General features: G+C 36.9%; 1 protein-coding gene across 9 annotated transcripts in view; it reads right to left on the minus strand.

The window, feature by feature from the left end:
• Ankrd17 (ankyrin repeat domain 17) overlaps window positions 1-14,404 on the minus strand; it is a 141,528-nt gene that overhangs the window by 75,816 nt on the left and 51,308 nt on the right. For all 9 annotated transcript variants that reach the window (NM_198010.2, NM_030886.2, XM_006535289.4 and 6 more), the window contains exon 2: window positions 931-1,084. In NM_198010.2, coding sequence (NP_932127.2) covers window positions 931-1,084 — 154 coding nt within the window. The remainder of the gene's footprint in view (window positions 1-930; window positions 1,085-14,404) is intronic.

Raw genomic sequence — 14,404 nt, forward strand, 5'->3', positions numbered from 1 at the left:
ATTCTCTAATTAAAATAATGTTCTTAAGGAGAAAATAAAATCCACTCTATGGAAATAACACAGTTTAAGAATATAGCCTGCACTGTACATGGGGTAAGGCTGTGCCAGCATAAGGTAAAAGTTTCTCCAAACTATAACCTAGTTTCATGTGTGCTCTGTGTTAAAGATATTAATATACAGTTTATTCATTAATAATAACAGTCAACAGCACTGCAAAAAAGCTATGCTTCACTGAATCTTACCTAATATATTTTCCAAATAAAACACATTACAATTTTCTTAGATTAAAGAACACTACATAGCATGTCTAGAGGCCTCTTTGGTGTACTAGGCTAGGCTAGCCTGGACTGAAATAAACTTGTAACAAGCCTTCTGCCTCAGCTTCCCAAATACTTTACTTAGATTATTAGTCATCACACATGGCTACAAGGCCATTCTGAACAATGACATCTTCAGGGAAAAAGTATAATGTGAAGAACAGAGTGTTTAAGCAGACCTGCTCAGGTATGGCACAAGCAGAAGACAGAAAGCAGCACTTTAGCTGTGAATATAAATAGGGGAATTGCTAGTTTCCACTGCTCTGGACATGATAACTCTGAGTACTAATCAGAGTCTTTAGGGGGTACGCAAATTCCAATACTGTATCTATTAAGTACTGAGAATCATGTATATAAAGTCCTTTTTAGTAAGGCAAAAAGTGGGATGTAAATTTTATATAGATTTCAATTCAATTAAAACTTTATTTAAATTTACCAATGTTAATCCATAGTGAATTTTATCATGACAATGTTTTCAGTCATGACACTTCCATTGAAATGTAATTAATATTTATGAATGGTCATTACACAAAACATAGAGTAGCACACTTACAGTTAAGTAGCAAGCTAGGGATAACAGAGGAGATCCAACTATGAAGAATACACAGCATACCTGCAGCTTCTAGTAAAGCTTCCAGTCGAGCCTGCGTCTCTGGATCTACTGTCCTGAGGTCAGCACCGTCAGCAGTGCCTGATAGAAGCAACTTGGAAGCTGTTTCCAGCATTGGATTCTCCAAATCATCCTGGTCCAAAATGAAAGACTCCACCTAAAAAAACAGATACAGAAAACAGAAAAAAAGAAAAAGAAAGGACAGGAAATCAGGGAGGGGAACAAAAACAAAATAAGATCAGAGGTAGAAAAATATTTTAATTACCAATGATAAGTATAGTAGCAATACTAAATAAATTCAAACAGCCAAAGCCCATTGTTTAAATAAAAAGAAAATCAATGTTGACAATTTAAAGAGCTCATTATTCGAAGGGTGGTGGTGGTATACACCTTTAATCCCAGCACTCAGAAGGCAGAGGCAGGCAGATCTCTAGAGTTTGAGGTCAGCCTAGACTATGGAGTGAGTTCCAGGACAGCCAGGGCTACACAGAAATACTCTGTCTCAAAACAAAACAAAACAAAACAAAACAGCATAACTCATTATGCAACTGCAATCCTTTTATCTCCTCAAATCATATGCATTCTTTCAAGTTTTAATGAGATATACCTGAGCTTGTGAACATAAATCCTGTACCCTTCTCAGTTCCAGCTGCTTAGGAAATTAATTAAACACTTGACTTTCCTGACTTTTTTGCACTTATGAAGGACTGAACACACTTCCTACAAGAGCTATTTATTAACTGGTGTTTACATGTTAAATACTAAACTAAAATATTGCAGAAAGTACACTTATTAGTATCACCAATGATTTCATCAGAGAAGTGTAAATATTGGGAAGTTATGAGGCTTAAGCAAATAAGAATTTTAAACTTAGCCGGGCGTGGTGGCGCACGCCTTTAATCCCAGCACTTGGGAGGCAGAGGCAGGCGGATTTCTGAGTTCGAGGCCAGCCTGGTCTACAGAGTGAGTTCCAGGACAGCCAGGGCTATAGAGAGAAGCCCTGTCTCGAAAAACCAAAAAAAAAAAAAAAAAAAAAAAAAAAAAAAGAAAGAAAAGAAAAGAAAAAAAAAGAATTTTAAACTTTTAACAATTTATGCATCAAAGTTTAACTTTATTTCATTATAACAAGTACCAATTTAAATGGTAGGTTCATTAGAGTCACTTTTGAGAATGTTAAAAATCCAAATTAATAGTGACCGTTTGCCAGTTGTACTGTTCAGCAACAAGTAACCATGTTGCGGAAATATTTTCTTAGATTTCAAAAAATTAATGAAAAGAGGACTGTAGAGATGACCTAGCAGTTAAAAGTACATAAAGACTGCTCTTTCCAAGAACCCAAGTTCAATTCACAGCATCTACTTTGGGGAGTTTACATAAACTTACAACCTATACTCCTGTGGACACATCCACATATGTAGACATATAACCATTTAAAAAATAGAGAAGTGAAGTCTGAAGTATTTTCTTTATTTAACTCCAAGTGTACAGCAATGAAAAATGTTTGTTTACTTTGGTGCTATAACCATAGGGAAACAAAAAGTATTTATTTCTGCTTTTATAGTATCAGTACAAATCAACGCGTTAAAACCAATTAATAGCATCTTAGTATTCTAAGGATAACAATTTTGACCTAATAGCCTTACATGATCTCTTAGAGCCTGAGAAGTATAGCCCACCTGTTTTAGATATATTCGCAAGAAAGAAACCAGAGCAAATAGAAAGAAATTTGAGGTAGTAAAACCCCACCCACCACACCAAGTATGGTTGGTTGGTTGGTTTTGATAGTTTGGCTGGCTATGCTGTCAAATCCACAAGAAAATCTTGAACTCAAGAGACCATACTGAGAAGCAGTGGGAACCTACGCAGACTGGGGGCCTAGAGAGATGGCTCAGTAACGTACACTAGATACTCTTCAGAGGATCCTGCTAAGTGGCTCACAATTACAGTTTCTGGGGAATCTGAGACCTTCCTTTGGCCTCTACAGGCAGCAGGCATTCAAGTGTGCACAGACATGCATATCGGCAGAATACTGATACACATAAAATGTAAATTAAACACACACACACACACTCACCCACGAGTGTGTGTTCAGGCCTACTATCTAAAAAGACAAAAGAAACAACGCACACAGCCAAAATAACCAGTCTGTATAAGATGAGAGAAGAAAATAGAATGTTCCACTAGCAGACACACATGCAATTTTAGTCCGATGTAACAATGTAGAATTCACAGTAGGAGAATTAAGGTTATAGGTTGCAGGGAGGTGGCTTATAAAGTCCCCTACATTACAATGTGTCATTGCTAAGCCTAATGAAAACTTATCAAGAAAATTGTATTTTACTCAAAATGAGGGATTTTCTTTCTCATTATCTAAATTCCTTGTTACAAACCTGGCTAAAAGATACAGGAGTATAGAACAACAATGTCCTATATCATAGGAAAATACACACAGCGGGGAAAGGAGTAGCTGTGCAAAGCCTATGAGTTGGCTAAGTAAAGGCATTTGCAGCCGAGACTGGAGGGCTCTGACCAGAGCCCATGTGTCGGGAAGAGAGAATCATTTCCCACAAGCCGCCCTCTAACTGCCACATGTTCATCATACCTGCTCCTCCACCCCATATCAATAATTTATTCCACATATGTGTTTGTGTCTACATGGTTTCTATGCTCTGTGAAAACAAATGTTAACTTACAACCAACAAGTATAATAATCAACTTTAAGTAATCATGAAACTGTAGTAGTTAAAACAGAAAAAAAATTGAAAATTGCCAAGCTAGACAGCAGCTTGAGTTCAATCCCTGGGATCCACAGTTGCGCGACCTCTGATCTCCAGAGGACCATTGTGAGATCCACCCGTCTGCTTGCTACACGTGCGCGCACACACACACATTGAATTTTTTTTTTTTTTTTTTTAAGATTTATTTATTATTATATATAAGTACACTGTAGCTATCTTCAGACACACCAGAAGAGGGAGTCAGGTCTTGTTACGGATGGTTGTGAGCCACCATGTGGTTGCTGGGATTTGAACTCTGGACCTTCGGAAGAGCAGTCGGGTGCTCTTACCTGCTGAGCCATCTCACCAGCCCCACATTGAATTTTTTAAAAAAGATTTTAAAATGACCAGATGACTCTGAGATTCTTCCCTTTTTGAAAAGCTTAGGGTATACTGAAAGAAAAGCTAATTATAAAATTTTATATAAAAGGAACAAAAGTGCCCTTCATTGATTAGACACATACCATTGACATCCTATTATCAAGTGTTTACTATTGCATTTACACATCAATGTATAGAAACAAGTTTACTGGCGAGGAACTTATTTATTTTTAAATGAGCACTTACAAAAAGTGAATAATACTAGAAAAGGAATATAATACAGCATGTGTAGGGTGGTAAAAGACTACAGACAACTAGAGAAAAAAAATCAAGAAACTGCTCCTGTAACCCTGTTTACCCTTTCCTCCATATGGAGGCTCTAAGTATAGATCTTATTCATATTCTGCAAGCACCAAGTCCTGAGTTCAATCCCCAGAGTATTAATAAGAAATATTCAATATTCCTTTTCAAAATAGAAAGATTGGGAATGGCACTATTGGAGTAGATGTGGCCTTGGAGTAGGCGTGTCACTGTGGGTGTGGGCTTAAGACTCTCACCCTAGCTGCCTGTAAATCAGTATTCTGCTAGCAGCCTTAAGATGAAGATGTAGAACTCTCAGCTCTGACAGCCTAGATGCTGCCTTGAGTGAACCTCTGAACCTGTAATTCAGCCCCAACTAAATGTTGTCTTTGTAAGAGTTGCCTTGGTCATGGTGTCCATTCACAGCAGTAAAATCCTAACTAAGATAGAAGTTGGCACGAGGGACTGGAGTGATCGGCCTGATCATGCTTTTGTTTGGAAGAATGTGGATTTTGAGACTTTGGATTTGGAACTAGTTAGGAATATGGAAGACTGTTGCTGGGAGTGATATGAATTGTGCGGACCTGGTCCAAGAGGTTTCAGTGGAGAATTTCAATACGTAGCCTACAGACTGTTTTGTAGTATTTTGGTCAAGAATGTAGCTTTTTTTTTTTTTTTTTTTTTTTGGCCCTTGTCTGAAGAGTCTGCCTGAAGTAAAGATAAAGAGACTCAGATTAATTGCACTGAAAAAGGAACTCTCAGAAACACCCAACATAGACTTTGTTCTCTGGCTGAGTCTCATGAAGAGCTTTTTGAGTAAGTATAGCAAACTTAGTAAGGAAAAATATAAAATATACGGTTTGAGTATAGAAGGGGCACGAGGATGTGAAATGAAGTTGAATCCTGTGTTCAAGGATATTAAACTGAATTAAGGGAATGTGACTTTGGGGCAAGATTGTATCCAGCTAAGTTTAGATCCAGGTATGATGGTACACACCTTTAATCCTAGAAGACAGAACCACGCAAATCAATGTCAATCTACAAAGCAAGATCCAGGACAGCCAAGCGTAGGCAGTTGGAAAAAAGAAAGCTGGTGATAACATAATAGAACAAAGAAGCCAGCCAGGTTCAAGCCCCAGCAAGCAGCAGAACTTGGCACCTTCGGCCATGTGGTTTGAGAGTCCAGAACAGAAAGGACTACTGGGATAATTCACACTGGTTAGCTGGAAATAAATTAGTGGTGATTGAAGAAGAGACCAGCATCATTGAAGTGAAATCTTCTGGGAAGTATTTTCTGAGACACAAAAAAAGCTGTGTTCCAGAGATAACCAAGGTTGTACCTTGTGTTGCACCTGTACTTGGTAATGTGTAAGTCACTCAGGTGGTATTGGCCCAGGACTGAAGGGGTCATGCAAGGATTTGTGGCTTGGCACCGTGAAGAGAGCCCATAAGAGGCTATTGGTGATGTGGAAGACCCCAGCATACTGGAAATGCCAGTACCATGGGATGATCACCAAGAACAGCAGTGGCAGTAGAATGGACCAATCTGACTTTGGAGTGCTACAGAGAGCAGAATTGGAGAAGTGACGCCAGCCCCTTGGAGGAGCCCAGAAAATCATGTGTGGATCACAGACATTGAAACAAGAAGCTGTGATACTGAAGTTGCCTTGGAGACCTGAAGATTTTCAAGATACTACAGCCATAGGATATCTCCTGAGGCATGCTGCTAACAGGGAGTGGATCCTGCCCAGGAAAATCAGTTTGTTGCAGTCAACAAAGATGAAAAAGGAGTTGACAGATCTGAAGACAGCTTTGACATCAGACTCAGAGATGCAGAGTCTGGAGTTTGCCTACCTGGTTTCCTGTCTTGATTCTGGATTACAGTTAAGTGATTGGATGGATCTCAGAAGAGACTCTGAACTTTGGACTAAATGTACGTATTATGTTATGGCTAGATTTGGTCCCCACAGACTCGTATGTTTGAATAAGCCTATGGGGGAAAGGGAGTAGCACTATTGGAGGTGTGGCCTTGTTGAAGTAGGCGTGTCACTGTGGGTGTGGGCTTAAGACTCTCACCCTAGCTGCCTGCAAGTCAGTATTCTGCTTGCAGCCTTCAAATGAAGATGTAGAACTCTCAGCTCCTCTCAGTTCTACCTGCATCATGCCTGCCTAGATGCTGCCTTGACGATTATGGACTGAACCTCTGAACCTGTAATTCAACCCCAATTAAATGGTATCATTTATAAGACTTGCCTTGGTCATGGTGTCTGTTCACAGCAGTAAAACCCTAAGGCATGTGCTTTTCCTAATAAACACAGATAAAATGACACGAGAGATATAATCTTATAAATATTCAAAATAGCCTCTTATTCAAATTTAAACTAGATTATGCATGCATGTATACCTCCTTATCACATTCTAAACTAAAATAGTGCAGATTAAAAACTGAAATGTTTGCACTGAAATCTAACTCATTTTATTATATAATTTCTATAAGTAAGTCTTGACCATAACCACGTTTGAAAACATAAAAATTTCAAATGATCAAAATAGGAAAATTAAACAGTATTTTAATTTTTGCAGCTTGCAAGATGAATTCCGGTCCTTGTTTGTGTACTAAGTAACCACTCTGGCACTAAGCCATGCACTAAGCCTTTTCAATTATTTTCTTTCTTTAAATGAAACACAGACTTTCATAAAGTGTAAATAAATGCTACTAGTTTATCCCTTAAAAGGTATCAAAGTTAATGAGTATTTAAGTATGACAACTACTATATTTAAAATATGGTGGATGTATTGTTAGAACTGAGTAGTATTTCATAAAAATGATAATGCAACCACTGTTTTGTTTCCATTTTGAGAATTTCATATGTAAGCACTGCATTTCTACCACTCCTGTCTCTCATTCTGTAACTTTCAACTCCTCTAGTGTGTCCTCCAATCTTCATGATCCCATCTTAATTATTAAGTCAACATCACACACAAATGTATGTACACGTGCATGTGAGATTATTTACCTTTGCTCATTATTTACACATGCCCAAGGCTGACCACTAGGGATGGAATATGTAAGTGGGAGCTTGTCCCTGGAGAAGGAATCTGCCTGCATTAAATTCCTGACAAATTTAAAGACAGAAAGCTGGAAAAGAAAATTAAAAATCTTAGAAATAAATCACAGGTCTAATTCAGTGTAACAGAAAAGGAAAAAAAAAGTTCAAAAAAACTCAATGTAGTAGAGAAGACCAGTTAAAACCTAGACCCAACTCATTCAGTATTCCCTACGCCCCCAAAACAAAACAAAACAACAAACACCTACGCTAGAACAAGAAGCAGCTGTATGCTTATAAAGCACTAAAAATTCTAACTTTAAATGTTTTATTTAAACATCAAGGTTCCTAAATGACCTCATCACTAATGACTAAAAGTAAAAGTAGTACAATCAAACATTTTAGGCCCGGATGCACCATACAATGTGAAGCATCTCTCCTAGGAAGTACTGTTCTCTTAATAAATTCTATTCATTTCTATTTGGAGACATATCCAACAGTGCATGTATAGAGGTCAGATGACAACTTGCAAGTGTCAATTGTCTTCTTGTATTATGTGGGTTCCTGGGATCAAACTCAGGTTATCAAGCTTGGCAGCAAATGCCTTTAACCCACTGAACCACCCCTTCCCTATGAGGTTGTCTTGACATCACCCCTTTCCCAATAAATAAGAATTTAGTAGGGCTTTTAGAAATAACTCAGTTTTGAAAATCGTCATAAGGCACACCAGGAGATGAACCTTTTTTTCTTAACCTAAGCACTACAACTATTCTGGATAAAATGCCTTTACTCACCAGATGCCAGTAGTAATTTAACAACCGAACCCAGAAACAGCCAAATGTCTCCTTGGGAAAGAAAAACTACCTTCTCAATTCCTTCCCCCACAAAAACAAACACACAGACCTGAGGAGGTAGTGAACCTCTGAAGAAGACAGAAGCAAACATAAATCAAAAATGTACAACAGTTAGAGTAAAACTATTTTCTTCTACTAAGCAGAATGGGAGCAAAGATTAAAGAATTGTTCTAAGTTAACAAGACTCAAGCAACAACAATAAATCATAATACAGATCCTATCTGAAACCTGGCTTGAACCAGCCGAATAGAGAAAGAGGGCATTTGAGATATGAGAAGGAATAGGAATTTTTTGGGAAAACTTACTTTGTTTTGCCGAGATAGTCTCATGTATCTCCTAATGGCCTCAAACTCACTTATTCAGCCAAGATGATCCTGAACTTGGATAACTTGCTAAAATTACAAATGTATACCACCATGTCCAGTTTTATGCAATACCAAGGATCCAACTAGGTATTAATGCTTTATGCATCAATGCTTTATTTATATTTAAACTTTACAAATGTATATAAATATAATTAATATATTTATCTATATTTAAGCTTTGTGCATGTTAGGCAAGCACACCACCAAATAAGCTTCGTCTTCAGCTCTAGAAAGTTCTGAACGTTCAATTAGAGCTACATATATGTATAATAAAGGCATTTTGGACTGGTCTCTTTTTGTGTTTGTTAAAGTCTTACTTTGTAGTGACTTTACTGCAAAGACTGCTTCAGTTTAATTTGTTTTTAAAAGCAAATATTAGGTACTAATAATTTGTGAATATTAGGAAGTATGTTTTTATCCATTTTTTTTTTAATTTTAAAAAATTTTATTTTCAAGACAGAGTTTCTCAGAGTAGCTCTGGTGGTCCTGGAATTCACTCTGTAGACCAGGCTGGCCTTGAACTCGGGAGATTCGCCTGCCTCTGTGTACCAGGTGAAGGGAGTAAAGGAGTGCAACACCACTGCTCAGTTTCAGTAGTGATAATAGTAGTCTATTAAATCTTCCCCAATGAAAAACCAAAGCCGGGCGTGGTGGCGCACGCCTTTAATCCCAGCACTCGGGAAGCAGAGGCAGGCGGATTTCTGAGTTCCAGGATAGCCAGGGCTACACAGAGAAACCCTGTCTCGAAAACCCAAAAAAAAAAAAAAAAAAAAAAAAAAAAAACCAAACAAAAACAAAAAACCCAAAAAGATATTTTAACAATGGTAAAATCCAAATAGATATTAACACTAGTAGTTTTATACTCAAAACAAAAAGACATGTCATATGGTGATTTGAAGTAGCAAAACAATCTGGACCAAATGTGAACATCAGTAATTTAAGCTATTTCTTTTCTCAAAATATACTCTATTAACCTTGTAGCTAAATCCAAAGAATAAGAAAGTAGTATACATTAATTAATGGGCATTCACAACTCCACTCAGCAAACATTGGCCACCAATTATTCCTTGTATTCAAAGCAATAAGTTAGCTATTAGTAACACAAGAGTACTTTTATTATAATCATTGTCTTCCATAAATATGCAATACAGAAAAACATGCTAAGTGCAAAGGAGTATGAAATAGACTTTTAAAAAAAGAACATTAAATAGATAGGAAGAAAACAATTCTCTACAAGCATTGCTTAAAGGAATAGGGCACCTTTATACAATGCTGAAACATTCAGTTTATAAAACCTACCGAAAGACTTCATTTAGGCAAAAATTTTCAGGCACATAATTAAGATACCATGAAAGCAGTTGTTTTAGATAAACGGGACTTCAAAGATGAAACCTATTAAGAAAGTTTTAATATATTACATATAAAGTATGAGTTATTATACTAGAGAAGCTTTGGCTATGAACATAAGTGTATTCAAATTGGGACTATGTGAAATTCAACATTCTGCATTTCTTTTGGCAGTACTAGTCACCATTATTACCAATTTTGTTCTCTTCTGGCAAAAGTTTACACTTTGAAAATGTAGGCTTCAAGAAAAGAACCTCATATTTTGACTAAAAGGCTCATTAAAAATTTCCAGGCTAGCAAAGATGCCTCAGTGGGTTAAAGTACTTGTCTCCAAAGCTGAAGACCCGAGTTTAATCCCCAGGACCCTCATGGTTGGAAGGAGAGACCTGACTCCCAAAATCACTCTCTTGTGCATCTGTACACTCAATCAGTCCATCAATAAATAAACATTAGGGGAAAAGTCCCTTTCTTTGGTTTTGTTTTGAGGGTCCTATGTAACCCAGGTTAGTCTAGAACTCCATCTGGCTAAGAATAGTCCTCCTGCTTCCACCTCCTCTGTGCTGAGACTACAGGTATGTTTTGCTGCCACCATAACCAGCTACGAATGTCCTATACAACAACAAATGATTTGCCATTTGCTCCATAACAAGGTGTCTACAATTAAAAGTTATTTGTCTCTGATGAATTTTTTTATGAATCTACTTTTAGTATCTATATGTGATTCTTATAATCAATTTGATAATTTCAATGAAAAAATGGAATATTTACACATATAGAACCTCTAACAACTATAATAATTATATAATAAAACATAAAAGCATCAGCTATTTGAAGCTGTGATCATGAACTAAACCCTAAACTCAAGATTCTCTAGTAATATTCAGTATGACAGGTTAAATAAACATAATTTAACATGTTTCTGAATACTGATAGAATTAATCATTAAGAAAATATCTTTTGCATATAAAAGATACTAAAAAGCAGCACAAAATGGCAGATATAAAACTTTAAGGAATGAAGGCCAACATGGTTTTAATATATTAACCTTTAGTTCTAGCACTCAGGAGGCAGAGACAGGCAGATCTCTGTGAGTTCAAGGTCAGCCTGATCTAACAAAGTAAGTTCCAAGGATGTTACACAGAGAAACCTGTCTCAAAAAACAAACACAAAACAAATTTAAGGGACAAATCTGAATCTATAATGTTATCAAAGTGGCTGATTGCTAGAGATAACCTGCCTTAAACAGGCTAGGCAGTAAAGTGGTGTGCCACTGACCTAGCCCACAAATTTCCAAGTAAAATCTTGTTTGATCCTAACTTCTGTCTTTCAAAGCCAGAAAAAAAAGTTATTTGTACTTCCCAGTTACCTGGATACAGTGAAGACTCACTGTAAATATAAGTATTTATAATTAGTCATTACAATGTTCTTTTACACATGGCCCAGTACTGTAAGAGTGAGACTTCAGAAAATATTACAATTGTTAATTGAGTTAATCATTTTTAAACTAATATAATTCCAAAGATTTTCAGCAGTAAAATATTTTTAAAACACTTGAAATCTTATAAAATCAATGGGGTTAGGAGGTGGCTCAGCTTGCCCCCCAGAACCTATAGAAAGGTAGGAGAAAAACAACTCCACCAAGTTGTCCTCTGACTTCCACATACATGACAGAACAATGGTATACCCACACACATCACACTCATGCAAACACAAACAAATATTTAAACATTTTTTTTCTTTTTTTTGGTTAAAAGAGGGACTTTCTTTCCTTTCAGCTCCCACCATGCCAAGGAGACTAGTGAAGACCTGGACATTTCAGGACCTCTTGAGCCACGGCTGCCAGAGCAATCAATAAATGCCACAAGCACCTAGAAAGATGGGGGTTGCTGGTGGCATGCATAGCAAAATCAACTTTAACAAACATCTGGGCGACTTTTGGGAAAGTTGGTGTGAGGAATCACCACTTAAAGAATCAGGATTTCTACCCAACTGGCAACCTATCCAAATTGTGAACACTAATCCGGAAACAGGCTCATTCTACAAAACAACAAGGCTGAAGCTGTTGCCATCTCTGATGTGCGAGCAGGCTACTGTAAGTTCTGGGGAAAGGCAGGCTCCTTATACAGCATGTTATGGCGAAGGCCAAATTCTTCAGAGAAAAGCTGAGAAGATGAAGGATGTTGAGAGGTGCCTATGTGCTGGTAGCTTGAAGCCACAAAAGGTGTTTAAATGCTACTGTTTTCCACACAGGCTGAGTATGTAGGTTCTTTGGTGATGGGTCAGCTGATTAACAAGACACAGACCACCCTCACATCCAAAATACTTCAGGATGAGTGTTTAAGTCGAGTGGACTGGATTCCAGAATGCAGAAGTGGATTCATAAGTCACTGCATACAATCTGAGTCTTGATATTCAAAGAACAGCTAACACTGTCATCTCAACCCTATTCTATGTCTTAAAAAGCCAGAACAAAACAAATAAATAAATCCCGAGAACCAGAGAAAGGAACACATTGGCACTACAGATATGGCTGAACAATTAAAAGCACGTATTGCTATTCCAGAAGACCCAGGATAAACCAGCTCCCCACACCCTACATCAGCAGCTCATAACCACTTAACAACTTCACGCCCAGAGGATCCAGAATGCCTTTGGTTTCTGCAGGCTCCCACATTCACACCAGACATGAACACATATACATGTTTGTTTGTTTGTTTGTTTAAAGAGGGGTGGGAGAGTTAAGTTGAATAGCAAGACTCATGGTTTTGAGATAGAAGTTAGCAAAATGAAAGTGAACATGACTAAATAACAAATCATTACTAGTCCAGTCCTGTATTTTTACATTTGGAACTATCCATGTCACAAATATTATACTTTCACTAAGATCTATTATGTAAGAATGTACTAGTGATTAGTAACATAGCCTTCTTGATAGAAGTGACACAAAACATGACTTCTATTTGTAAGCTTCGAGGTACTTATCTGTCTACATGTCAGTCAAAACCACTAATGTCATCTAGCATTAAGTTTTTAAAAAGTATAAACTTTACAAAGTAGACTAATCATGTTTAAAATAAAAGTTATATGGTCTAAAATTTCAAGTAGATTTTTCTATAACACTCTTACCATTTAACACACACACAGAGAATAAAAACTTTTAAAGAAAAGGGGTTGAAAATAGATGAAACAGCAATCACAATCAAAGGATAGTAGTTACTATCAGTTACAAAATAACGCAAAACAAGTTACACAGGAAGAGTATCTATCTTATAATGTTAGCAGACAGTGAGTATATCCAGGGTGGTTCAGTCATGAGCATACAACAACCTACTACCACTATATGCAGCTAAACAAAACAAAACACCAATGTGGCAAGTTTTGCATATTACCTCGCTAAGAAAATGATGAATATGCACATTATGATATCTGAACATACGTTAGGAAAAGAAGAAACTCAAAAGATTTGAAAGAGATGACCTTGCAATTTATGTATGAGGTTAAGTTCTTGGTCCAGAAAATAAAGAAACAGAATATTAAATACTAATAGTTTGACATTCTATTTGAAATTTTTAAAAAAGAAAATATCCATTAATAAGAAAAAATAAAAATCTAAAAAGAAATTACTTTCTGAAAGATTTGATCAAAACCCTTTTCCTTAAAGAAAAACATTAGAGCTTTAAATCTAAGATTTTAAAATTACAAATCAGGATGAATAAAGCGAAGACAACTTGTAGGACGAGTCCAGCAAAAGCAAGTGAAGCTCTGTCAATCGTCATGGACGAGGTTTCAAAGAAAATGCATGAGGAGACGCATGCTCCCACAAGTGCAGAAGCAAGCGTAAGAGAGAGAGATGGACAGTATCCTACAAAAGGTTCTCATTAAAACTGCAGTATCATAATAATCAACAAACAGGGTATCTTACTTACAAACGCTGGAAAATACACGGGAATACGACCAAGCGCATCACACACAGCCCTATGAAGAAGCCTCCTAAGTAAATGTAACACACCTAATCCTTTTTTAAATAAAATAAATATACTAGCAAATGGTATCAGTACTATAAAAAGGGTATCCATAAGAAAGAAGATACAAGAAATTCCAAAGCACGAACTGTTTTCTCCCTCTGGGGACTGCTTTCCCCTCCTTATCCGTGCCCTCTTACCTTCCTAGCTGGCATTACACGTCAAGTCACACTAACGGGCTCTGTCTGGTCCTCTGCACTCTACACAACACCCATTCTCTCACTTCCTACCTAATATAACACCAGCCTTAAAATACCACCTTCTCACCTACTTGCAATCGGTTTTAGAGCCATACAAATACTTGTCATTGTGGTGGCAACTATCCTGCCATTAACTTGAGGCAGTTTCTGACATTATCTAAATAGATCCTTGAAGGAATATTTAAAATAAACAAAATTATGATCAACTATTATAAACACGTAAGTCATTACATTAAATATTATA

This window comes from Mus musculus, chromosome 5 (genome assembly GCF_000001635.26).
Source record: "Mus musculus strain C57BL/6J chromosome 5, GRCm38.p6 C57BL/6J".
NCBI classification, from domain to species: Eukaryota; Metazoa; Chordata; class Mammalia; order Rodentia; family Muridae; genus Mus; species Mus musculus.